We start from the raw sequence: 23,749 nt of genomic DNA on the forward strand, positions 1-23,749 counted from the left end.
ATATCAATTATGAAGCAATATATGTCTAAGGACCCCAACTGGTGCCAACTAAGGTTGCATTTGCAGGATATGCAAATGGCTTACGCAATACGCAAAATTATCATATCCAGCTCAATTAACCATTGTCGTTTTCATTGCACTAGCAGATCTTATATTTTATGTTTTTTTACCTTCTTTTTTAATATCTAATAATGCCAATGCCAAAACGTGCTACGAATCTATAGATAATTGTCCAATAAAAAAAACTAACTTTATAACTGAACTTGGGTCCAAGTACCCTTTTGTTTTTTAGGGTACCTGGATCTTATAAGACCGATTCTTAAATTTAGAATTCAAATCTTATCCTATTGAATAATGGAATTGAACCATACCCAAGACCTGTATATCTCATAAGTTCTGAGTACCCATTTGAAATATTTCTTTTTGGCACTTCTTCTATAACAATCCTATAAATAATTAAACTAGTAAATTGGTTTATTCAAGTAAATTGAGAAAATAATCAAATCAATATAGCAATATAGGAATATAAGTGCAAGACAGATGATGAATTATTATAAGAGCCCAGAAAGAAGAAACGAACACGAAAATCTACGAAGGGTCGGGGGTTGGAAGAGGGGAAGAATGTAGCCATGGAGGGGACAAAAAGCAATTATTCGAATTTCTTATTTTATTTATTATTTATTTATAGTTTTATTTATTATTTAGCATATATAACATTATAACGTATATGATACGTATTGCATAATTAAAGGAAATTGGTTATAAGTGTCGCTTCTATTTCCAGCTCAATGGAAGTGGCCACTGTCGAGCTCCACCGGTCAGTTCCAAACTCCAAGTGAGTGACCCCAATTTGGGTTGGGGGTGGGTTGCCGGCGTTCCCTACTGATCGGTGAGTTCTTCGATTCCAATTGGTGGGGACTTCTCGGAGGCCACTGACTCTCACTACCGGCCACTTCCCCTCTTCCTTTTCAGGGCTTTGATTTATTTTTTTAATAACTTTTATTAGGAAAAACTTTTGGGACCTACTCGGTCGATCACCGTGAGCCACATGGTATCATCGAGTACGCATAAGCAATTTCAGTTAAAATTAACATAAAATTTGACGACATGCCAACATGGATACTTATGCAAAAGAAAAATATTTGTGTTAGGATTGATAAAATATATAAAATTTGGATTTTTTTATTATAAACGCTTTAACTTATTATATCAGATGCTTCGTAATTTACAGTATGGTGATTATTAATTTAATGTCAATATCTTTATAATAGGTAATTTGAAAAAGAGAATGTTGCACAGAACTTTTATCTTTCCATTAAGCATTACTATAGAAATCGAAACATTTTTTTAGGAAAAAAACCAAATTAAGTATTTCATAATTACAATGATGATTCCAAGATTTTATAGTATTTTAGCTAGCACTCTCTTAATTGTTGAAACTTTATTATATAATTTAAATAAAAGTCATAAACAAAAAAAAATAATGTGGAAAAGCTAATATGTGATCTAATAATGGACCAGAAGCTCGATGAGAAAGTCCGGAGGCCCATATAGAGCACTTCTCATTTTCTCTTTCTCGATCCAATCGCCGGCCCATGGATGAACGAAATGAAGGGGCCGCGGCATTGGCTACTGCAAAAAAGAACACGTGCGAATCTTCCGCTCCCTCCCTCCCTCCCTCCCTCCCTCCCAACCGCGTCTATATATACGTAACTCGTTGCTTTGCCTACGTCCTTCTCGCTCTCTCTCTCTCTCTCTTCGTCTGAGCTCTCGCTGCCTCCCTCCCTCCCTCCTGAATCTGGACCACATAGCAATAGCTGCCTGTATCTATGGCACTGCATGTACGGCTCAATTTAGCTTGACAAAGGATCTCTCCCTTTCCGCCGAGCCAAAGGTACTGCAGTCAAACCTCCGGTCCCGTTTCTGGCGGGAACCGCCTATCCTCGCTCTGTTGGCCTTCCGGTGAGTACTGTTGTTGTTTTCTACGAGTTTGGTGTTTTACTGAGGTTTAGTACGTCCAATGCTCGTCGTTTGCCCCCCAGGCCAACGGAATCGGACTGTTGCGTGTTCCCATTGATGATCGCTCGGCATTTGATTGTGCCGATACGCTGTTTCTTACTGGACACATCCTAGGGTTCTATCTGTCGGTAATTTCCGTTTCGTTTATAATCTATTATCAGATTCTCATCACCTCTCCATCCAACCCTGTATTAATTATCTGCTCTGACGAATTGTTGCCTTCCATTGATTGAGTCGGCATTGGCTTCGTCTTGATTCCTTTAGGTTTTCGTTCATTATAACTTTTTAAATTTCTCTCATTTTTTCGAGTTGGCTTAGCTCAATCTAGATATAATTACCCTATATGTTCTTTCGCTCGTTGTCGCCGCCTTAGCATTCTTCCTGACATTGAATCACTTTTATCTTGGTCGTCTAAAGTCTTTTGTTATTGTGAACATCATGTGTACCGTGCAAGCAGATTACTCTGTCCCGGATGATCGAGGCTCTGACTATGAATGCAGCGTTTTTGCATAAATTGATCATGAATGAATGTGCTCCAACTCTGCAATCCCTGAGTTTATTGTTTATTTTCTTTTCTTTTCCTGTTATTACCTTAACTGCTGCCACTTTCTTTCTAATACAATTGTTTTTGGTGCTTACTGTTTTTTCCACATTGCTTCCTTTACCTGACTTAAAAATGCTCCAGTTGCAGTTGTTCTGCTGTTTCTAATCTTAAATATTCAATTACCTGTAACAGGAACTTACTTCCCCGTTCAATTCAGTGCATTGTGCAGCTCTTACTGCTTTTGTGTATAGATAATTAAGGATGCCTCTCTACAAAAGAAAGCCCTTCTCCGTGGTAGAAACGCCAAAACAGTTGGAGCCCACAGAACTAGTATACCAAGTTCGTTTCACGAAAGAGATATTCCGTGATTATCAGTATCCTTCTTCAAGTGCTGCTCCAGTCATATCTTGGTACTATTTCAGCCAGTTGGCTTTTTATAAACTTTCAGTGCTTGAAAGGCCAACTCAGACGAGGATTTCCCTTTTTCCCCCTTGCAAGTCCACGGTCTTGTGGAATTCCTTTAAGCAGCATGCTTTCTTTGATTAGCTGGACGATTATCTTGCAAGCTTATCCTTAACCTTAACAAGAGACTATTTGAACCGGATTAATTTGTATCGCCAGAGGCTATGGACATGTAAAGCCACTGGAAAATCTAATTTGACCTATGAAGAGGCTTTGGTATCAGAGAAACGCGCTGCGGAGAAGGTTCAGCAGTTCCCTCAAGAGCTAGTGGCACCTGCACTGCGCATAATTCAATTCAGTGAGTATATTGATACTAAACTCATGAACTTAAGTTAACATCATCATCTACACTGCTTCACTCCTTGTTTGATCCTTAGAGCAAAAGTGAAGAAAAAAATATATGGCACATTGCAGTATGAAAAGCCAAAAAAAAAAAAAAGGTCGCATGTTTGTATTTGTAAGTTATCTTAACATATATATTGAATAATGCCCAATATCCATTGCCTTTGGCTCAGAAAATGTTCCATTTAGTCTAATGATAAACAAATGTAGGTGAGATGTTATATTTAGGTTATGTTAATGAGTGGACATGTAATACCAATGGCATTTGTGATTGCAAATTGCTGATATTAAGTTGCTTGAACAAGCTGTTGCAATACCTTATATTGTTATATGATGGGTATTTTTGGAACTTGATAACTGCACGCCAGCAACCACTGAACTTGAAAAGTGAGTTAGGGAAAACAATTATTTTGCTTCATGATTTCTATTTATTTAAGAATCCTCATGAAACAATTATTCCCATGCTTGGTATAAATGTGCTTCTTGGTTCACGCATCAATGTCAAGGTCTTTTGGTCCTCAACAGTCCACGAGGCTTGGTAATCTGACTTTGGTTCCATCAGTATCCAAGCAATTAGTGTAAGGTAGACCAAATCATGCATGAATCCATGATATAATGCTGGATATATTGAGCTGCGTGGTACAATGTACTTTTGCTAATTAACTCTTGGATAATTTACGATCAAGTGTCACTTTCATTTCTTTATGATTTTGAGTGCCATATTTTGCTACTTTAATTTTTCAAAATAAAATCTGCAATCTTCTAGTATTTTGACAAAGTTTTCTGTGTGCCCTGACATTTTATCAATCTTGTTCACTTAGTTTTGCTGAAATCAAATTGCCATTGTTATTCTTGTTTTACTCTGTTGCTTCTTTAGGTCGGTACGCTTCTATATCTGATCTCCTGATTCTAGTCATTACTTCTTTAACCTTATATAGAAGTTAAATTATACTTCATTTGGTGATATATCATCTTGCAGACATGCTTCCCTTGAAAGATCTTGCAGACACGATTGCCATGAAATTGCAGGACTGCTTGTATGAAGGTGTTGAACTGTATGGAAAAAAAGAAGATGGTGTGTTTCCATGCAGAATAGTGAAGGTACGAAATCAAGGGGCTAGCTCGATCCAATATGAGATATGCTGGTTGGGCAGAGATAAGACACCAACAGGAAATGCTCTAGTAAATGAAGAAGAGCTAATTAAGAAAAAGCTTCCCTTCAGTAGAAGTATGTTGAAGTCTTTTATTCGGGAAACTACTTATCGGAGTGCACCATGGGTGCTTCATGATAGACTGGCGGAAAAGCATGGGATCTCAAACAATCTTCCAGAAGAGCTAAGAAGCAAATTTTATTTTCACAATGGAGTTCTGGTCAACTTCAGGAAGAGAGTGAAAAATGCGGAAGAGCAAAATGGAAATACGGTAGTCTAGTTCTTTTTCTTCGTTTCTGTTTTTCAATTTGTTACTGTCTCTCTGGAGCACTAACAATATGGGTCATGATATTAAAACACAGGTCGGGCAAGAATTATGTCGTGTATATAAAAGGAAGAAGAAAGTAGCGGGGGAGAAACTTGAGGACTTGGGAAATGAGGGGAAGAATGATAAAGGTATCTTGAATGATTCCTGTTCTGCTTCAATGTCGTAAGTGCATCTGGTTGAAAACCAACTGTGTTCGTTAAACGTACTAAACTTTTTTTTTCTTGTACTGTTTCTTTGGTTTTGCAGATGGTGATCAAACAACAGTGGAGGTCATTAAGTATCCCATTGAGGACCTCTTAGTAAAGCCCGGAGCAGATGATCCAGCATTCACCACTCGTCCTTCTCCATCGAGGGACTTCAAAGTTCCCTTGGACTGTGTTGGGGATCTTTTAATGGTTTGGGATTTTTGTTCTTCTTTTAGCAGGCTGCTGCATCTGTCTCCATTTTCTCTTGAAGATTTTGAAAATGCCATCTGCCACAAAGACAGCAATTTGGTTCTTATAGTAGAGACTCACTCAACACTACTGCGGTTGCTTATAAAGGATGATGGTGAATATTCTGCATACATACAGGGAAAAAGGCGCAAGTCAAAGGTCTAAATTGAAACTTTATTCAGAATAATTTAGGTCCTGAGAATTAACTTTGCTTTTTAATGCTTCATTTAATTATTTCTTTGCATGCTCATTGTTTGGGATTTTGGTGACAAATCAATCTATTGCTCATACGTTCATTGCAGATTACATTGATAACATGGACAGAATATCTTTGTGATTTCTTGGACATGACTAATGCTGCTGATTTACACTCTCATATTGCCACTATCAAGCGGGGTCATTATGGTCTTATAGAACCTCATGCAAAATTAGAAATTCTCCGGTTGCTGGTGAATCATGCCCTTGAGACTGATCTTGTTAGAGAGCTGTTGGATGAGTACATAGACCAATGGCATGAACTTGGAGCCACAAGAAGAGGGGAAGCACTGCAAGAAGCCAAGAAAAGAAGAGAAGAGAAGGAGCATTTGAAGGCCCAATCTGACTCCAACGCTGCCATTGATGAGAATAGCCTCAATGATGTAGACAAAGGCGGATTGGATAATAATAATGGGAAGCAGAGTGGCGAAATAGCATTGAAGAAACACAATCATGTGTCGAAGAAAAGGTTTGGCTTAAGAGATGAGAAGACTTTATTTTGACAAACATCACATTATGTTATATTCATTATCTCCTTTTCCTTTGTCAGTGTGAGCGACCGTGCCAATGGTGCTTTCAAAAATAATGCCAGGTTGCAGAATGGGGATGCCGCAGTTAGGGATGGCAGCATGCAGCATTCGCACAGGAAAGGATCGCGTCAAATGGTGTTGAAACAGGGCACTGATGAAAGAAAAGTTCCCACAAGCAGTAAAGAACAGAGGGTTGGCCTAGTCTATCTTTCTTTTATCTTCATTTCCATGCCCATATCTGCTTCTTGGATGAGTCAAATGAAGAATCCTTTTCTCTTTGGCTGGATGATTATTCAGAAACAACATTATGAGAGGGAGATGGAGAAACGCTTTATACGTACCAATCCTCTGGGGAGAGATAGACACCACAACAGGTATTGGTGGTTTCGGCGTGATGGAAGGATACTTGTTGAGAGTTCAGATCACAAGCTGTGGGGATATTACAATACAAAGGAAGAGGTATCTTAGCTTGCCGCTTTGTTTAAGGCCGCATGATTTGCGTGAATTTTTTATCCCAATCTTGACAATTTCTGCAGCTTGATTTGCTGATCCGCTCATTGAACTGCAAGGGTGAAAGAGAGAAGGCTCTTCATAGACAGCTTGAGAAATATTACACCAGAATATGGTATGTCTCTTACTTTATTAGCAGAAGTCTAGTTGTTTGTTTGGCCATTGAAGAGTGATAACACCTGAATATAAGCTCACTTTGATTCCAGGACAGATTGAAAACATTTTCTATTTGCTGGTTTGTGATATCACAGAAGTTGCATCTGTAGATCTGAATGTTTCTATATGTAACAACCATAGTTCTCAGAGTGCATGCATGTTGCAGGGCATGCTTTAACCTAGAGTGCGTTCAGAGTCCTTTTTTTTTTTTTTTGGCTATATGTCTTGGAGATCCTAACGGAAAGTAATAATATCTGGCCCACATGATAGAGGCAATAAAAAGTTGTATGTTTTGCTAGCGAAAGTTTGTAAACAAACATGGTGCAGTCAATTTATTCCAAAAGCTTAAACTCGTTTTGAGTGTGTCCCATTTATGTACGCTAGAACAGTATTCAAACATCCCTCCACTTGGTTAGCTGAGTTTTTGGTGCATGAAAAGTCCAAAAGGAAGTACATCAAATAGAAACAGACAGCTGGCAGTGATAGGCCTTGCCAACACAAGTGTGCGAATTGACCTTTCTCCCAAATGATTATAGTTTGTAAGACGTGCATCTGAAAGTTACCCATCCTATTAGCCCCTGTTTAGCTGGTGTGTAAGCTAATATGTAATTTCTGGAATCCCTGCATATTATTGTGTCATTTTGTTTCTATGTTTTGTTGGGTGAGAAATTAATTGTTGTAAATGATGTGGATACGTTGTAGCACGGAACTGCAAAAGAGATCAAAGGAATTGGCTGACAAGATAGCGATGGAGGAGGCAGTGGTTCGTCGGTCAACTCGTGTGCGAGCACCACCAAGGGATAATCCTGCTAATGCCTTTCTTAGGTATGTTAACAAGTGGAAAGAAGAGTAGCGCTCCTAGTCTAGCAAGTCTAATTGGATGCTATTGTTTAGTCTAAGAATTGAGTATTAGGCCCTTCAGTGTTTTTTCCAGTGAGACGGGCGGGCATTAGTTCAATCCTCCCTTTTCTTGACTTGGTCTCTCTGCCTTTGTTGGAGAAGGCTCTCCTTCTCGATTGGACTGCATTTTATAGGTTTTGGCTCTTAGGTTGGGATGACATATTTGTCTTCAATTGAGTAAGACTGTACAAGCAATGAAGATCATGATGTGAACTACAGTGATTGTTTTTCTTTTTAGCATAAACCTTGCAATTTTTTTCTTCTTCTGCTGCCGTCTGAAAATAAAAGACCGATGAAATCTTCACAACACATTTTTGCACCTGACATTTTTTCTGAAAATCAGCTGTTTAAAACTACTTTCCGTTTTGTTTCAGTCCTTTTTTTTGTTTTCCTCATGTCCCATGGACTGGACTGGAGTCCTCCTGCACTAAGGGGACGAAAAAAGAAAGGGCTAGAAAAGGAGAAGCTAATTCCAGAGTACTGGTAAGATTAACAGTATCTGCCGAAACATGGCCCTCTCGGATGGAATGGTGCAAAAAGCATCATAAATATCACTTGTTACCAACATGTTATGCAGCAACATCAACAAACGCAGAACCCATCAGTCAGATTAACGGTTTAGTTTGAAATGTGATAAGCTCAAGGGCGGGGGGAGGAAGACAGGCTTGTCCTTTTTATTTCTAAAGAAACTGTGCTGGGAAGGGAGAGTCTCCCGCTCTGCTGGACTTGAGAGTGCACCTAAGCAATCTCGACAACAGCTCGACCGATGATTTTTCCTTGATCCAAATCCTGAAATGCTTTCCCAGCCTCCTCAATTTTGTATTTTCTGGAAACGGCACTATTGAGGTCGAAAATTCCAGATTCTGCCAGCCTAACCAGCTTGGGAAGATCCTGCCTTGCCCTAGCACCATAGGACCCGATGACTTTAATCTGCTTACAATATATACATGCATAGACATTAGACAGAGAGAAATCAGTGCTTAGTTTACAATTAGTACAAAAGGCAGGCAGATTCTCAAATCCAACAAAAGTCTCTTAATTAGTATCATTTCCTGCACCTTTCTACGGACGAGCCGGTTAATATCTATCTCCCCGACCGAACCAGCTTTTGCAAGTCCAATCATCACAGCCTTTCCTCCATCTCTTACGGACTCTACGCACTGTGAAAATGTCTGTGGCTTTCCCAAGGCTTCAACAGCAATATCGACGCCCGCTCCCCCAGTTATTTCCTGCCCAATGAATGCAGTAAACAGGCGATGCATATGTATATATATGTCCAGAAAGAGAAAGAGAGAGGAGAGTGGACCATCCACTGAGATGAGGTCATAAACTGGCAATCAAAGTCATTAACAGGAGATCTATACATATATTACATTCCAGAGCTTTGACATACATACCTTTATCTTCTCAACAGCGTCCTCTTTAATTGCATTCACAGTATGAGTGGCGCCGAGCATTTTAGCCTTCTGCAGCTTTTCATCATGAATGTCTACAGCAATGATATCAGAAGCACCATATGCCCTTGCCATCTGCAAGCAACTGAAGTATTTGCTGTACAGTCATACCTAGGCATCCAAGTGATCAGAGCCAGATGCAACATTTCCCCCAGTATCAAAGTTCGTACCACCACAAGAATAATGTGCAAGTCTTACCTCGATCCAACGCCTCCAATACCTACAACAGCAACAGAATCCCCGGGGCGCACCTCAGCTGCATGGGTCATAGCACCATATGCTGTAAAAACTGCGCATCCTAAAATTGCTGATTCTGTGTATGGCAATGAGCTGGGAAGTACAGCTAGTGCATGTGCTGGAACGACACAGTACTCAGCTAGGCCTCCCATGCTGTACATGTAGACGGGTTTTCCTGCAAATAATATAATGTTGTTTGGTCATTATAAGAGGAATCAAGCTGCAAAAGAGCCAATAAAGGCTCAGAGGATTGACTCAAGAACAAATTTCATGAGGGCTCCATTGTAGAACTGATGATACCCAAAAGTACGAGTAAAAGCAAAACTTGCCACTGCTATGAAGAAATAGCCTGGTTTCACCATCGTATAGGGTTCCTTTGGCCCGGTTATAAGCAAAGAACTCTTCGCATAAATCATCATGACCCTGTTTATCAGTTCAACTACAATCAATAATAATCGCATTGTCACAATATTTAGAAACATATAATTGAAGGCATATGTCTAGAGTGGCTGCCAATGTGACCTTGGAACAGTAGAAGCAACCGCCACAAGGCATGATGAAGGCTCCAACCACATGAGATCCAACTGGTAATCTGCAAAAAACGGTGAAAAACAACGAGGCATGTGAACCATGATTCTCCCTCTTACTGGTCAAGGGAAACTGGGAAAAAGAAGAAAACCTGTGAGTGATCTTTCGGTCGGTGAGGGGGCCATGCTCGACGACTTCCCCCGTTATCTCATGACCAATGACACAAGGAGCAGAGAATGGGATTTCTCCTTTAAGAACATGGAGATCAGAGTGACAAACTCCGCAGGCTGTTAACATACCCAATACAACACCACTTAACATCTATCAATCCAAGCTGGAATGCGATATCTATTTGACTCAATCTTTCCGACATCATCCGAGTTGCAAAAATCTTATTTTTGGGATCAACCACCGGACATAGTGCCGAATGGGACCGACTGTAACCGTGAAAGCTTCATCCTTGTTTTCATTTTCGTATGGCGGAGATTCAAATAACTGAATGGAGCATAGTGTATTCACTCTATGCAAAAAGCAGAGGAATCAATCAATCAATCAATCAAATATTGAAATGAAACAGCAGCAAAGCAAGAAGGGGAGGTTGATGATGATGGTCGGGGATGGTTTACTTTACCCTTGGTCTTGATAAGAAGTTCGCCTGCTTTGGGGCGAGGGAGCTGGAGCTGCTCGAGCGAGAGGGGCCTGTCGGGCTCCCAGAAAACAGCTCCCCTCATGAAGGATGATGGGCTGACGTGATATCCAGCAGCCGACGACGACGAAGACGGTGATGATCGGTCACCGGCAGCATAATGACGAGCAAAGCTCGTTGTGGGCTTACTACTCGTGGCGGTATTAGTAGTCGTCGGAAAGGAGCAAGAAGCTGAAGCAGAAGCAGCAGCAGCAGCAGCAGCCCACCACCGCACCGCCGAAGCTCGAGTAGCAAGAGGACGGAGCATAACCGGCACGAATCCCATTGGACCAACACCCACTCCGATCAAGAAATGTAAAAGCAATTTAACACCTAACCCCACCGAGATCCGAAGAGGAAGAGAGATGGATGGATGGATGGATTCCAATTTAAATAAATCCGGACAATGCTTGGATTCCGTTGCTGAATTTTACGCCAAGCACGTAACACTTATTATTTACTTATACCGTATAAGAATTTTGGTTTTATACTTGGCCCGTGACTGAGAATGTTTAGCCCCGGATTTCCCAATGAATCCCTTTCACTTGGAGACTCGATTAAAAGTAAAATGACATGATGAGAATGACAACGTTGGATTGGATTATAAAAAGCGAACGGCTCTTATCCATTTCAATTTTTTTTAAAAAAATTTAATTGACAAGTTGTATGCGTAATATAATTGTGATGACAACATAGTTCGGTGGGGTTAAAATAATTCACATATTTAAAAAATTACAAAATAAAATGACAAAATTCAAAGATCCTTTAAAATTAATTTTAATTTAGGTATGACTCTAAGAATTGAATCCAACCTAGCGAACCAGTTAATTTTTATCCAGGCTTTTTATATTTTTATTAGTCTAGCCAAAAAATGGTTATTATTTTTTCTTAAATTTTTTACTTTATATAATTGATTCAAAATGAGATATGGGGGTTATTCTTTAGGGTGTTTTCAAAAGAGTTTAAAAGACATAGGGGTTGAATTGAAAAGATTTTCATACAAAAAAGTCTTATTAAATTATTTTCCAAACAAGATTAGTATTGATATAAAGTTTTACATATAAAAAAATTAAAATATAAATTACTAAAAATCATTCATAAAAAAGTTACTAAAAGTCATTTTTAATCACAATAACATCGATAGATTCAAATTAAGTATTTAAATGAGAAAGTCGTTTCGAGCCAAAATAAAAAAAGGAAAGAAAGTCACAAAATACTATTGTTATCATAACCGGATCAGACCAATCGGTTCAATCGATCAGATCGGGAACCGATACCATGACTGGTCTGATTCCACCTTCAGACCGAAGATGCACATTTGAACTGTTGAACCCACGGACCGGTCAATTTGAATCTAAAAATCCACTAAACCGACCGGTCCATGGGTTCAATGGTTGAACAAATATATAAACAAAATTAGTTGAGAATGGATGGTTTTGAACCTCTACCCTCACACTCTACGTGCACAACTATAGCCTACGCGCTAACCAACTAGGCAATATCTGCTTGCTACTTTATTTCTTCGTCAATTAGCTTTGTTCCCTAGATATTATGCATTTTTTAATGAAATTATATAGATATTATGCATTTAATTATCATTAATATTGCTTTAAATAATAAAATATTATGATTAATTAAATATGTGATCAAACCCATCGAATTTCCGGTTGAATCCATTCCCTATATGGTTCGATGTTCGATTCGGTTTTGATAACACTGAAAAATACTATTATAAAAATAGTCACTAAACCATTTAAAATTAATCTAAAGTCTTAGATATTATTGTTCAAAATTAAAATAGTCAATAAAGTATTGCAATTAATCATTTGACAAATAACGAAATTAAAGGATTTGTTGGAAGACTAGAAACGCAAAACTATTATTGTCTTATTTGGGAGCAAAATTCTGTTTCCAAACATAACCTAAGTTTTCTATTAAAATCAATAATAATTTTTAGTTATTAGTAATTTCAAATTTCAAAGCAGTATTTTTTCATATTTTTTTATTAAAAATAAGAGTTAAGTATTTCAAAATTAAAAAAAATACAATATAAAAAATATAAAATGTTTAAATATAAATATGTACAATGCACAGGTAAAAAGCTAGTTTATCACCAAAATGGACTCCTCCCTCAAACTATTTACAATAATGGACGGACTCTTCATCATATTATTATTACCATAATGGAGTCTTCTTTTCTCTTTCTATTATTTCTCCAATGAAAAACTAAAACCAAAGCACAAACACACGGTTTTAAAATCCTTTAGCCAAAAAAAAAAAAAAAAAAAAAGGACCCAAATCCAAAACTGCCGCTCACTCCCTTGGCCGGGCACTTTGACCCTCCTCCGACAATGATACGACCAAAGTAGCCTTGACAAGGGAATAGAAGTACTTATAATAATGTTTGCTGTCCATTTAATAAAACCGATATTCTTCTAAACATAAAATCATTTGTATCTGTAACCAAAAAAAAAAAAAGATCTCTTATATTTGTACAGTCCGGTACTTGTAACTAGGGTAAGGCACTCGCGCTTCGTTGCGAGAAGGAGCAAACAACAGCTATCTACAGTTCCGCACCCAGAAATCGCTTACTTTTTCCTTCCGGCAGCTGTATTAAGTTCAAGCGTTCGACCTCTCCTACCACGGTACTCCTTGGGGCATTTAACGGTGTAAGTCTTCCCAGCATGTTCAACGATCGCTCGTCTTCGCGAGTTTTCGGTTAATTCTGCGAAATCTGCGGCGGGCGTAATAATAAGGCTCTTTGCAAGATCTTCGTTCCTAAGCCCACGCTGAAATGCCGACACAGCCTCTCGCTGAAATGTTGTCGACTTCTGCAACCACATCGAAGAACCTGTTGTACCACTGTCGTAGAGTTTCTTTCTCTTGTTGCTCCATAGCGAAAAGCTCTGATACGTCACGCTTGAAGCGACAAATACTCGAGAAACGCTCCCCAAATTTGTCACGTAACTGCTCGAAATCACGTACAGATCTCGGAGGAAGTGAATGGAACCAATCTGCGGCAATGCCAATAAGGGTTGCCGGGAATAAAAGGCATTGTAATTCTTCGCTTGCTCTTCTGCCAAGCAAAGACGTTATACGCTTCCTAACATGGTCCCTCGGGCCGGTTTTTCCGTCATATTGCGTGATCTGAGGCACCATTAATTTCGGAGGGAGAGTCGCTTCCAAAATCTCGGAAGAAAAAGGCGATTCACTATCTTTGAGCAAAGTCAAACCCAAGTGTCGGCGCTCAGATGCTTTTATCGTCTTCGATATTTGATCGGCAGCAATCATACTATGCACATCTTCAAAAGATAAACTGGCAGGGGGGGAGGTTTGTCGTAATATCAGGGCTGAAGGATCCTGTGAAGGATGAAGATGAGCACCATCATACACTGTCTTTCTTCCACGCTCTTCTCTAACCTTTTCTCTAGTAAACCATGATTTTGGACTAAGCGCTCATTCCGTGGAACGCTCTCCGAAATTGCTTCTCTTTCGTCGCGGTTTGGTAATGGATTCATTTCCGGCAAGACCTCCCGACGAGATTTCTCAGCGAGAAGAGTAATTCTCCTGTTGATCAATGCGTCGACCGCAGCCCGAACCTCTGGAGAAAGAGTTTCCAGAATCTTATTCGGGTTAGAAGTTTCTCCTCCTGCAACAGGTTCGAGGGAAGGAGGTTGATTTCCATGGCTGGCTGGCTGTTGAGCGCGCCTCCTGTGCCCACTTTCGAGTCACTACGCGTTCGAGCCATGACCTTTCTAAGCCACAACGGGAATTCCGATGAGAATTCCCACAGACGGCGCCAATGAAACTTATACGAACTCGGGGGCGAGAGAAATGTCTGCAATCCCCTAGAGAATGTGATCTGTCCCTTGTTCTTTGGTGTTCTTCTCCTATTCATAATGGTCTTCTGTCAGTTTTTTACCGTTAAAGGTTTTTTGACCATTATGCTTCCAACCGTTACTGTGTGAGTTAAATTATGGATCCACGGGGGAAGTTCTGAGCCCATAGGCCTCGTATTGTCCGAACCCACAATTCACGAGCCCATGTTTGGTCTTATTCTTGATCCCGTTTCCCTTTCCATCAGTATAAAGACTTCCCCTCCAAGGAAGAAAGCCCAAAAACAGAAAACCTCCAGCTAACAAACGGCTTCTTGTGATCTGAGAGAGATAGAGATGAGAGATGGAGGAAACGGAGGAGAAGCATCTTCACGAAATGTATGATCGGCATTCGGAAGCATTCTCCTTCGAAATAAAGAAAACTAAATCTTACACTCAATGTCCTGTTTTCTAAGAACTCGCAGCCGGTAAACAAAGGAAGTACTTGAAGTAGCCAAAGATTTCAGCAAATAATGCCGATTCCATCCAAAAAAGTGATCAAATATACCAAGTGACTGATAGCAGGAGGGGACCTAAAGGAACTGTAAAAAGCAGCGAGAATTAAAATTGAAACAGTTTGAAACTTTCATGACTAAATAAGGAGAAAAGGTGACTTGAGGGGCCAAATTGAAAATTCCCATCAGCATATATAAACTTTCCCTCCAAGGAAGAAAGGCCAGAACTCCCCAACTAACTAACGAACGGCTTCTTCAGTATAGAGAGAGAGAGAGAGAGAGAGAGAGAGAGAGGGAGAGATGGAGATCCCGGAAGCAGTGATAAAATGTCTTCATCAAATGTACGAGCAGCATCTGGAAAATTTCAAAAATGGCCACCAGGTTCCTCTCTCGGAGCCCTCGGATACTTGTATTACCCATGAGATCGAGATGCACCCGTCCGTTTCTTTTATTTTAATTGGGTGAATTACATGTAGGAGTCGATCGACATCCCACCAAGTGATCCTCGACGAGGTCTCGTCATAGTTGCTTCCAGGATCAGCATGCAAGCTCTTCACAGTAAAATTCTTTATTCCTATCAATCATGCGAAAACTCATCATTTACTGATGCTTTTGGGAGGAAAAAGATTTGCTGAAAGGAGGGGGAACTTCAATCTTTTTTCCTTCGTTTTCTTTCCAAGGAAGAAACTCCCTGTTGATGAAAAGGTCGAATAACATCTGGTTTCATGTTGTTCTTGTTTGTCTTTTTGAATTCTCGACTACTGGATTTAGTTGAAAATTCAGTACTTCTTCTATTATGGCACAAACTGACATCAGCTTTTTTATATATATAGTCGTAATGCTGCACTATTTTAGGGGAGAAGTATGGGCTGGCATTGTGCTGGAAATTATGCAAACGACTTTCAATCTTCTTCGAGAGTTCATTTGGAACTTTCATCTAGCCCTGTTCAATGCGAGACCTACCCTTTCTCGAATACTCCGCCAGTCGATGAACGAACTTTGTGATTGCACCTTAAATTTGCTCAAATGCACCATCAGTTACGAACCTTATGGTGAGTGATTGTGCACATATCTCGCATAGCAGCATATTATTATTAGTATTAGTTTCTTTTAGTGTGAAAGAACAAGTCTGACATAATTTATTGAATAAGGGTCTCCAAGTGATCGCAACAGAGTCCCTGATTTGGCTAGAAAAGTGGTCAATGTGTCTGACTCCCTCGTCAAAGGTCCGAAGACGAATTCGGCTGCAATCAAGAATGCCCTTGCACGGGTTGCAAATGACATCGGGATAGTCCTCCGCGAGGTGGAAAATAAAGCTGGATCCTCGACTGGCCAATGCGATGAAGAAGCTTCTACAAGCAATTCTGAGTATACCCTGGAAGAAAAGAGAACCATCACAGAGCTGAAAATTTGTGTTGTGGATGATGCATTCCAGCTAATCAAGCCACTGACCCATCTCGTCAAGATATGGAATGATGCCGGCGGACTTTCCAAGACAATCGGAATTATGGAAGGCCTGCTGATAAGGTGCATCAGCGTTAGGGATCGCATCAACGAGATTAAGGACTGTATATGTCCAGTCAGAGAGGTCGACAAGATTTGGGAGGCTCTTAAAGACATGAAAAGTTCTGCCAGTTATCTTGAAAAGATCTCTGTGGAGCTCGGTGCCATGTTGGCACAACTTGTCCTCCACCCGAATGGGATTTTCTGATTTAGCAGACGAATTGAGGGGCATAAGTTTGAGTTGTTAAGCAATTTGTTGTGCTGGAAAACGATAATGGCAGACTCTTCGCGATTCTCTTCCTTCTCATTCATTCCATTGAAATGAACTTGAAATCTTTCATTCAATAACCAATGTTTCCCTTGAAATAGAGTTGTATTTTGCTTTCAGCCTTTCCACTATTTTTGCCCTCAATGACAATTCCTCCAGAGAAAATTAGCCTTTTAGGTCGAAATATAGAGGCTTGGTGGGCAGAGCCTGTTAACAGAAGTAAAACTAGGTGCAAGACCTGAATTGAGAAGGTAGACTCGGCAAAAGTCTGAGCTAGACTTCATGGACTTCCGGATATCAGGCCAGTCCCAAGCCCGGGCATGATCCATTTGCGATCCATCCAACTTAATTCACTGCAGTAGCATATTATGTGACCGATGAATTCATGCAGAAAATCGATCTTATATGTCCTGTTTTCTAAAAATGCATAGCAAGAAAACGAAGAAAGTTATTGAAGTGGCCGGAAGATTTCAGCAAAAAATACTTGACAGGTTCTCCTGAATAACATTTCGAAGACGATTTTGTATACATCTAATTATTGTCCACACCACATAGAACCGTCACGTATCTGGCTAGCTAGACCTCTTGTGAACTTTGAAGCTTCCTTTTGAGGACTACGTTCGGTCTACTCTACTTCAAGATCTTCTGCTTCAGGTTCTCAACCTGCTGGTTCCAAATGAGCTTCTTTGCGCTTGAGCAAGCTTTGTTCTGCTTATTAATACTGCACTCAAAAAATGAAAATCTGTTGAGACTAATCATCTGCACAGGACGTGGTCTAACGACTATCAATGTTCCGGCTAAGTTAAAAAATCGACCCACATTTTCCTTTCCAAATCTTGAAGTTTCTTAATCAACCTGTTCTTCTCCTCCAGTTCGAGCAGGGGATAGTCCCTTGAGTCTCGAATCAATCTTGGCTTGACCTGTTAAGAGGAGAATGAGTGACTCCATACACTACATATGATTGCAAAATTAGTATGTGTGTTTCAGGAGTTAAGAATAGACTTCTTCATTCTCGGAACTCACACTTCGAACTAAAATCAAATTGCACCTGCTCCAACCTGCTAGGCAAAGATTGGATATGCCTCTCGACAGCTGCTAATTCTTGGCTGAGATGATTTAAAGTCACTTGATCCCATTATTTTTTTTTGGCATTCAAAGCATCTAACATCAACGGGCACTTGTTCTTTAGCTAAAGAAAGCATTAATGTGTATTGGAGCGCACTCGACATCAATTTGAAAAACTGACCTAACCTGAGCCTCTTATTATCAAAATTTTGCTGCATAATCGTGCTTCAACCCCTTTAGAGTTATCGTATGCTCCTGCTCATGGAATTAATAATCTTTTGAAAAAAATGATACTATTGGGCCAAAAAATTCGATTTAACAAGCTTTCCAAGTATTCTTCTGCAAAGTTCATGGAATTCAGAGCAGGAAAATTCTATAAATGGACTAATATAAATAATTTAAAAAAAAGAAAAAAAAAAAAGAAGACAGATTACGATTCTACGTTCTGAATATCCTAATGTTCAGCAATCACCCTCTTTAGCTCCTCCCTCCAATCTTTGACATTTCAGGTGGTCTACAAGCTGTAGATTGCAATGAATATATGAGGACAAAGCTCCAAAATCGGGCCATAACTCATGAAAAGATGTCCAGTAGAGCACTGCTAAAGGAACTTTGGAAAGAAATATCTGCAGGTAGCTACAAATCCAGACACCAGGTCAGCCGAATTCTTCATCGAATTCGTGTACAGCTTTGTTAGTCTCTTATTGTCTACAAAGTTTAACAAATCAAACAGTTCCCATGGATCTCATATCACTGCAGGACAGTAACGATATTCTCTATACAATAGAAAGAAAACTATTGAGAGCACAAGTAAAATAAACAATATATTTGGTTGCAGGCCTCCCACCATAATGCAAAAACTCGGTTTCTCATAGTCAAGAATCACTCTTTTAAGCTGGTATTTAGTTTACACAAGAGAAAAGATGCTTAGATAGAGTAATTAGTGAAGTCGCATAATTACTTCTGTAATCCGAAGTTGCTTCATAAGCATAAAAGTATACTCTAAATAAGTTATCTCCATTTCCACTTTTATTAATGCTCTCTGGTCCAATGTTCATGGTTACAAATTTTCCAATGTAGATTTCACTTAGCATGAATGTTTTTACACCACGAAGTTTCTTTTTCAAATGTATTGTGCCATGTAAATTGGTAGTAGCACCCCGAAGAGAACTTACCGAGTGTGGCTGGAAAGACCGTAGCACTTGATCAATGTAACCGACAGATTCCAGCATGAAGTCAAGACTTAGGTGTCTGGACTATTTTCTAAACCTATCGATGTGGTGTAATCCTTCCTTTGTAAGAGAGCAGAACAGTCCTGTGATCTAGAGGATGCTAAAAATGGCTCAAATCACCAGCTAGGCGACCACTCTCTGTTGTCCATGGAGAGGTCCTAACCCCGGACTTCTTCTATTGCAAATGTCGAAATTAGACATTATATGATTGCTTTAACGAACCACATTATAGTGGCCCAAAATATGAAAATTGATCTTGCTTAATGTATCCTGTTTCTTAGCAATGCAAAGAAGGAAACACAGAAAGTAGTTATCATGGCTTAAGATTTCTATCACGTTTGCTGAGCGGGAGATTCAGGTTAGTTTCCAGTACGCTCTCAGGGATCACTGAACTGATCACTGGGAATGTTTCTTGTGGGGAAGCCTGCTACTGGTGCAAACAAAACAAGCAATCACACCAACAAAATGAGGGGCAATTTTTTTGGTGATGGCTCCAGCATACAGCAATTCGAGGCTCTGCTAATTGCTGGAATGAATATAATGGACCAAACTCATGACTCTGTATATTATCTCAAGTCGGATCAAAGATATTTTAGTTCGGGAAATATCGATTTAACATGGCGAATTTCCTTTTAAGTCGTGCTGATATTGACATCTTAAACAGGTTCTGCATGTAAAATGAGGTCTCGTGAGCGAAGAGGACTTACAGGAATTGTAGATGGGACAAAAATGCATAATTGGTAAAGTAAAGAACCTAATGTGCATATATTTGCTCCAGTTACTCTTTACATCTGAAACGATTTGAAACTTTTAACGCCAAATGAAAACAAAGGTAACTTCAGGGGCCAAATTGAAAACTACTCATCAGTATAAGACTTTCCCTCCGAGGAAGGAAGCCCAGAAACGGACTCCAACTAACAAACGGCTTCTTGTGATCAGAGAGAGAGAGAGAGATGGAGGAAGCAGAGGCGAAGCGTCTTCATGAAATGTATGATCGACATTTTGAAGCATTCGGAAAAGCCTACCAGGTTTATCTCTTGAAGCTCTTTCCATGTAATCGTATGTGTTCTTTATAACTCTTGAGATCGAAATACACTGGCTGGTTTCTTTTCTCTTACTCGGATCGGGTGAATTACCTGTAGGAGTTGCTCAGCACCCCATATGATGATTCCGGGGTTGTGCTGGACCGAGAAGTTCTCGACAGAATTGGTTTCATGATTGGCAAGCAAGCGCTTCTTGGTAAACTTCTTCATCAGTATCTATCTTTCATGCAAAAACCCACCGCTGGCTGAGGCTTTCACGAGAATTTCTCTTTCGATTTCTTAGAGAATTGACTCCTTGTTAACAAAAAAGTCAAATGACATCTGATATCATGTTTGCTTGCTTTTCTTTTCTCCTATTGTCAAACTGTGGATTCAGTTAGAACTTTCAGTACTTCTAAGATCGCACGACCTAACACCGGCTTTTGTTTAGTCGCATCGCTGCACCAGAAAGGAGAACTGAGGGCTACGACCCTTGAAAACTGCATCCAAAGGATATTCAATCTGCTTCGAGGGTTCTTTTGGAATGTCCACCGAAGCCTGTACATTGTAGGACCCATCCTTGCTCGTATTTTCTATGAGTCGATAAAGGAACTTAAGGATTGCACCATAGAATTACTCGAGTGCACTGTCGCTTGTGGAACTTATGGTGAGTAATTTGTGGACGTATCTTGCATTGCAGCGGATTATGTTTGTTTTGTGAAAGAACGAGTTCTGACATCATAATTTCTTGAATAAGGGCCTGCAAATGGTTGGGACGGATTCCCCGATTTGGCTATTAAAGTGTTCAATGCGTATGAATCCTTCATCAACAATCCAAAGATGAGTCCCGCGGAGATTGGTATAGCTATTCTACAGGTTGCAAACGATGTAGAGGGAGCTCTCAGTGAGATGGAAAAGAAAGCAGAATCATCGACTGGCAAATCTAATGAAGAAGAAGGTTCTACAAGAAATTCTCTCATAGAAGAGAAAACCGTCAGAGCAATGGCAATCCGTGTTGTGTCTTCTACAGTTCCGGTGATGAAGGAAATGACCTGTGCAGTCAGGATATGGAAAGGCACCGATCTCCCCGGGTTAATCATGGTTATGGAACATCTACTGATGAGTTCCGTCGGCATGAAGGTTTGCATCGACGAGATCGGGACCTGTTTATGTCCACTAAGAGAGGTTCGCATTCTGAAGGCTCTGATTTGCATGAGGACCTCTGTCAATTACATAACCTGCCGACTACAACCTTCTAAACATGGCTTAACAGAATTCGTTCAAAAACTCTTCATGTTGAGGACATCGATGGGGGAACTCGAGGATGCCTTGATAAACTTGTTCATCCGCCCGAGCAGGAGTTGCTGATCAGGCAGACAAATTGCAGGGGTAAAGTTTGAGCAATTAAGCAGTCTGTGTGTTGGAAAACGAAATTGGCAGGCTCTTCACAATTCTGTTTCTCCTCATTTGCATTGAATAGTACCCGATATCTTACATTCGATGAGCTATATTTCGCTTGTAAACAAGTTCTTTTTCTGCTTTCTAGTGTTCCATTATTGCCTTGATGAGGAATCTTCCCGAGAAACGACAGAACTAGGTCCAAGAACTTGATTGAGAAGGTAGATTTGGCAAAAGTGATGGTCCCAACCATTCGTCTGAGGTAGAATTAGATGAATTCAGGAAAACCAGGCCAGCTCCAAGCCAGGACATGATCCCCTTTGCAGTACATCCAACTTAATTCACAGCCATAACTATTTATGAGACAAACGAATTTGTGCAGCAAATCGATCTTATGCTAGATGTCTTCTTTGCGAAAAACGCATAGCAGGAAACGAAGAAAGAAGTATGAAAGCAGGCAAAGATATTAGCAAATAACGCTTCACGAAAACATTTGAACAGGATTTTGCATACATCTAATTATGTCCACAGCAAACAAATTGCATCAGATTTCAGGTATCTGACTAGCTAGCCCTCCTCGATCGGAACTTTGAAGCTTCCTTTTGAGTTCTCTCCAGCTAATCATAGCAGAGACATCCGAAAGGTTTGAATCTTTTGTGGCTAATAAAGACAAAAGGGTAACTTCAGGGGCCAAATTGAAAACTAACCATCAGTATAAAGACTTTCCCTCAAGGAAAGAAGGCCCAAAACTGAAACCCCCAACTAAACTAACGAACGGCTTCTTTATCTTTGTGTGTGTGAGAGAGAGAGAGAGATGGAGGAAGCAGAGAAGAAGCGTTTTCGTGAAATGTATGATCGGCATTACGAAGCGTTCGGAAAAACCTACCAGGTACATCAGTCGAAGCCCATTCATTGCCATCTCATACATACTCATATTACTCGTAAGATGGAAATGCACACGTTCGTTTCTTTTTTTTCTTTTAATTGGGCGACTTACATTACATGTAGGAGAATGGACCGAGAAGTTCTCGACAGAGTTGGCTTCATGATCAGCGAGCAAGCTCTTCTCAGTAAGCTTCTCGATCAGTATCTGTCTATGTGAAAACCCTTCATTTGCTGAGGCTTTCATGAGAAAAGGTATTTACTGAAAAGTGGGAGGATTTCAAGCTTTTCTTTTATCGTTCTTTACGTTTTCTTTCAGAGAACCGGCTTCTTGTTAATGGAAAAGTTTAATGTGACCGCTGATCTAAGGTTCTTGTTTTTGTTATCCGGATTCTCGAATTGTGACTTCAGTTACAAATTTCAGTACTTCTTCTAAGATTAAACGAACTAACATCAGCTTTTGTTTAGTCGGATCGCTGCACCAGATAGGGAAACTAAGAGCTACGACCCTGGAAAAATGCATCCGAAGGATTTTCGATCTGCTACGAGGGTTCTTTTGGAACGTCCATCGGGTCCTGTTCATTGCAGGAGACCCCCTTGCTCGTATTCTCTGTGAGTCGATAAAGGAACTTAAGGACTGCTCAGTAGATTTACTCAAATGCACCATCGGATATGGACCTTATGGTGAGTGATGGTGAATATATCTTGCATTGCAGCACTTATGTTTGTTTTGTGAAAGAACGAGGCCTGATGTAATTTCTTGAATAAGGGAAGGGTTACCAAATGATTGGGACGGAGTCCCCGATTTGGCTATTAAACTGTTCAATGTGTATGAATCCTTCGTCAACAATCCAAAGACAGTATTGCGGTGACAGGGATAGCTACTCTACTGGTTGCGAATGACGTGGAAGGAGCTCTTGGCTAGATGGAAGAGAAAGCACGATCGTCGATGGGAAAATCTAATGAAGAAGAAGATTCTATAAGAAATTCCCTCGAAGAAGAGAGAACTGTCATGGCACTGGCAATCCATGTCGTGTCTGTTACAGTTCCGGTGATAAAGGATCTGACCCGTGTCGCAAGATATGGAAGGACACTGATCTCTCCAAGTCAATCAAGGTTATGGAAGAGCTACTGATGAGGTCCATCAGCCTGAGGGATGGCATCAACGAGATTAAGGATCGGTTATGTCCACTCAAAGATGTCCATATTCTGCAGGCTCTGAAATGCACGAAAGCGTCTCTCAATTGCGTAACCAGCAAGCTACAACCTTTTAAACATGGCTTAGCATAATTCAACCATAAACTCATTGTTTTGAGGAGATCGATGCGGGAGCTCGACGATTTCTTGATAAACTAGTCCCTCCACTCCAGTGCGAATTGCTGATTCGGAAGATGAATTGCAGGGCGTAAGTTTGAGAGACTTTTCACAGCTCTGTTTCTTCTCATTTGCATTGAATTGTACTCGAAATCTTTGTTGGGTATCCCTCCAATTTGGAGGAAGTTGGGCTCAAATTG

At 40.1% G+C, this 23,749-nt stretch overlaps 3 protein-coding genes across 6 annotated transcripts; 2 read left to right on the plus strand and 1 right to left on the minus strand.

The window, feature by feature from the left end:
• Nucleotides 1-1,732: 1,732 nt before the first annotated feature.
• Nucleotides 1,733-7,897, plus strand: LOC116195282 (DDT domain-containing protein DDB_G0282237). Of its 4 annotated transcripts, none has more exons than XM_031524353.1 (12): nucleotides 1,733-1,962; nucleotides 2,043-2,147; nucleotides 2,756-2,937; nucleotides 3,151-3,323; nucleotides 4,347-4,789; nucleotides 4,881-4,974; nucleotides 5,093-5,439; nucleotides 5,583-6,004; nucleotides 6,086-6,257; nucleotides 6,363-6,524; nucleotides 6,602-6,690; nucleotides 7,434-7,897. In XM_031524353.1, the coding sequence occupies exons 3-12, from the start codon at nucleotides 2,825-2,827 to the stop codon at nucleotides 7,582-7,584; spliced, it is 2,166 nt and encodes a 721-aa protein (XP_031380213.1). In that variant the 5' UTR covers nucleotides 1,733-1,962; nucleotides 2,043-2,147; nucleotides 2,756-2,824; the 3' UTR covers nucleotides 7,585-7,897. The 4 variants fall into 4 exon arrangements, with proteins under 4 accessions (XP_031380213.1, XP_031380215.1, XP_031380216.1 ...); XM_031524356.1 differs by having other exon boundaries at nucleotides 1,734-1,894; XM_031524355.1 differs by lacking the exon at nucleotides 2,043-2,147.
• Nucleotides 7,898-8,154: 257 nt separating this feature from the next.
• On the minus strand, nucleotides 8,155-10,964 carry LOC116195283 (alcohol dehydrogenase). Its single transcript, XM_031524358.1, has 8 exons — nucleotides 10,482-10,964; nucleotides 10,002-10,137; nucleotides 9,845-9,914; nucleotides 9,652-9,745; nucleotides 9,284-9,497; nucleotides 9,029-9,170; nucleotides 8,690-8,860; nucleotides 8,155-8,561 (listed from the first exon to the last, which is right to left on the minus strand). Exons 1-8 carry the CDS (start codon nucleotides 10,819-10,821, stop codon nucleotides 8,370-8,372), a joined length of 1,359 nt encoding a protein of 452 aa, XP_031380218.1. The 5' UTR covers nucleotides 10,822-10,964; the 3' UTR covers nucleotides 8,155-8,369.
• Nucleotides 10,965-15,703: 4,739 nt separating this feature from the next.
• On the plus strand, nucleotides 15,704-16,576 carry LOC116193643. Its single transcript, XM_031522386.1, has 2 exons — nucleotides 15,704-15,917; nucleotides 16,017-16,576. The coding sequence occupies exons 1-2, from the start codon at nucleotides 15,704-15,706 to the stop codon at nucleotides 16,574-16,576; spliced, it is 774 nt and encodes a 257-aa protein (XP_031378246.1).
• The last annotated feature ends 7,173 nt before the right edge of the window (nucleotides 16,577-23,749 follow it).

This window comes from Punica granatum, chromosome 2 (genome assembly GCF_007655135.1).
Source record: "Punica granatum isolate Tunisia-2019 chromosome 2, ASM765513v2, whole genome shotgun sequence".
NCBI lineage: Eukaryota > Viridiplantae > Streptophyta > Magnoliopsida > Myrtales > Lythraceae > Punica > Punica granatum.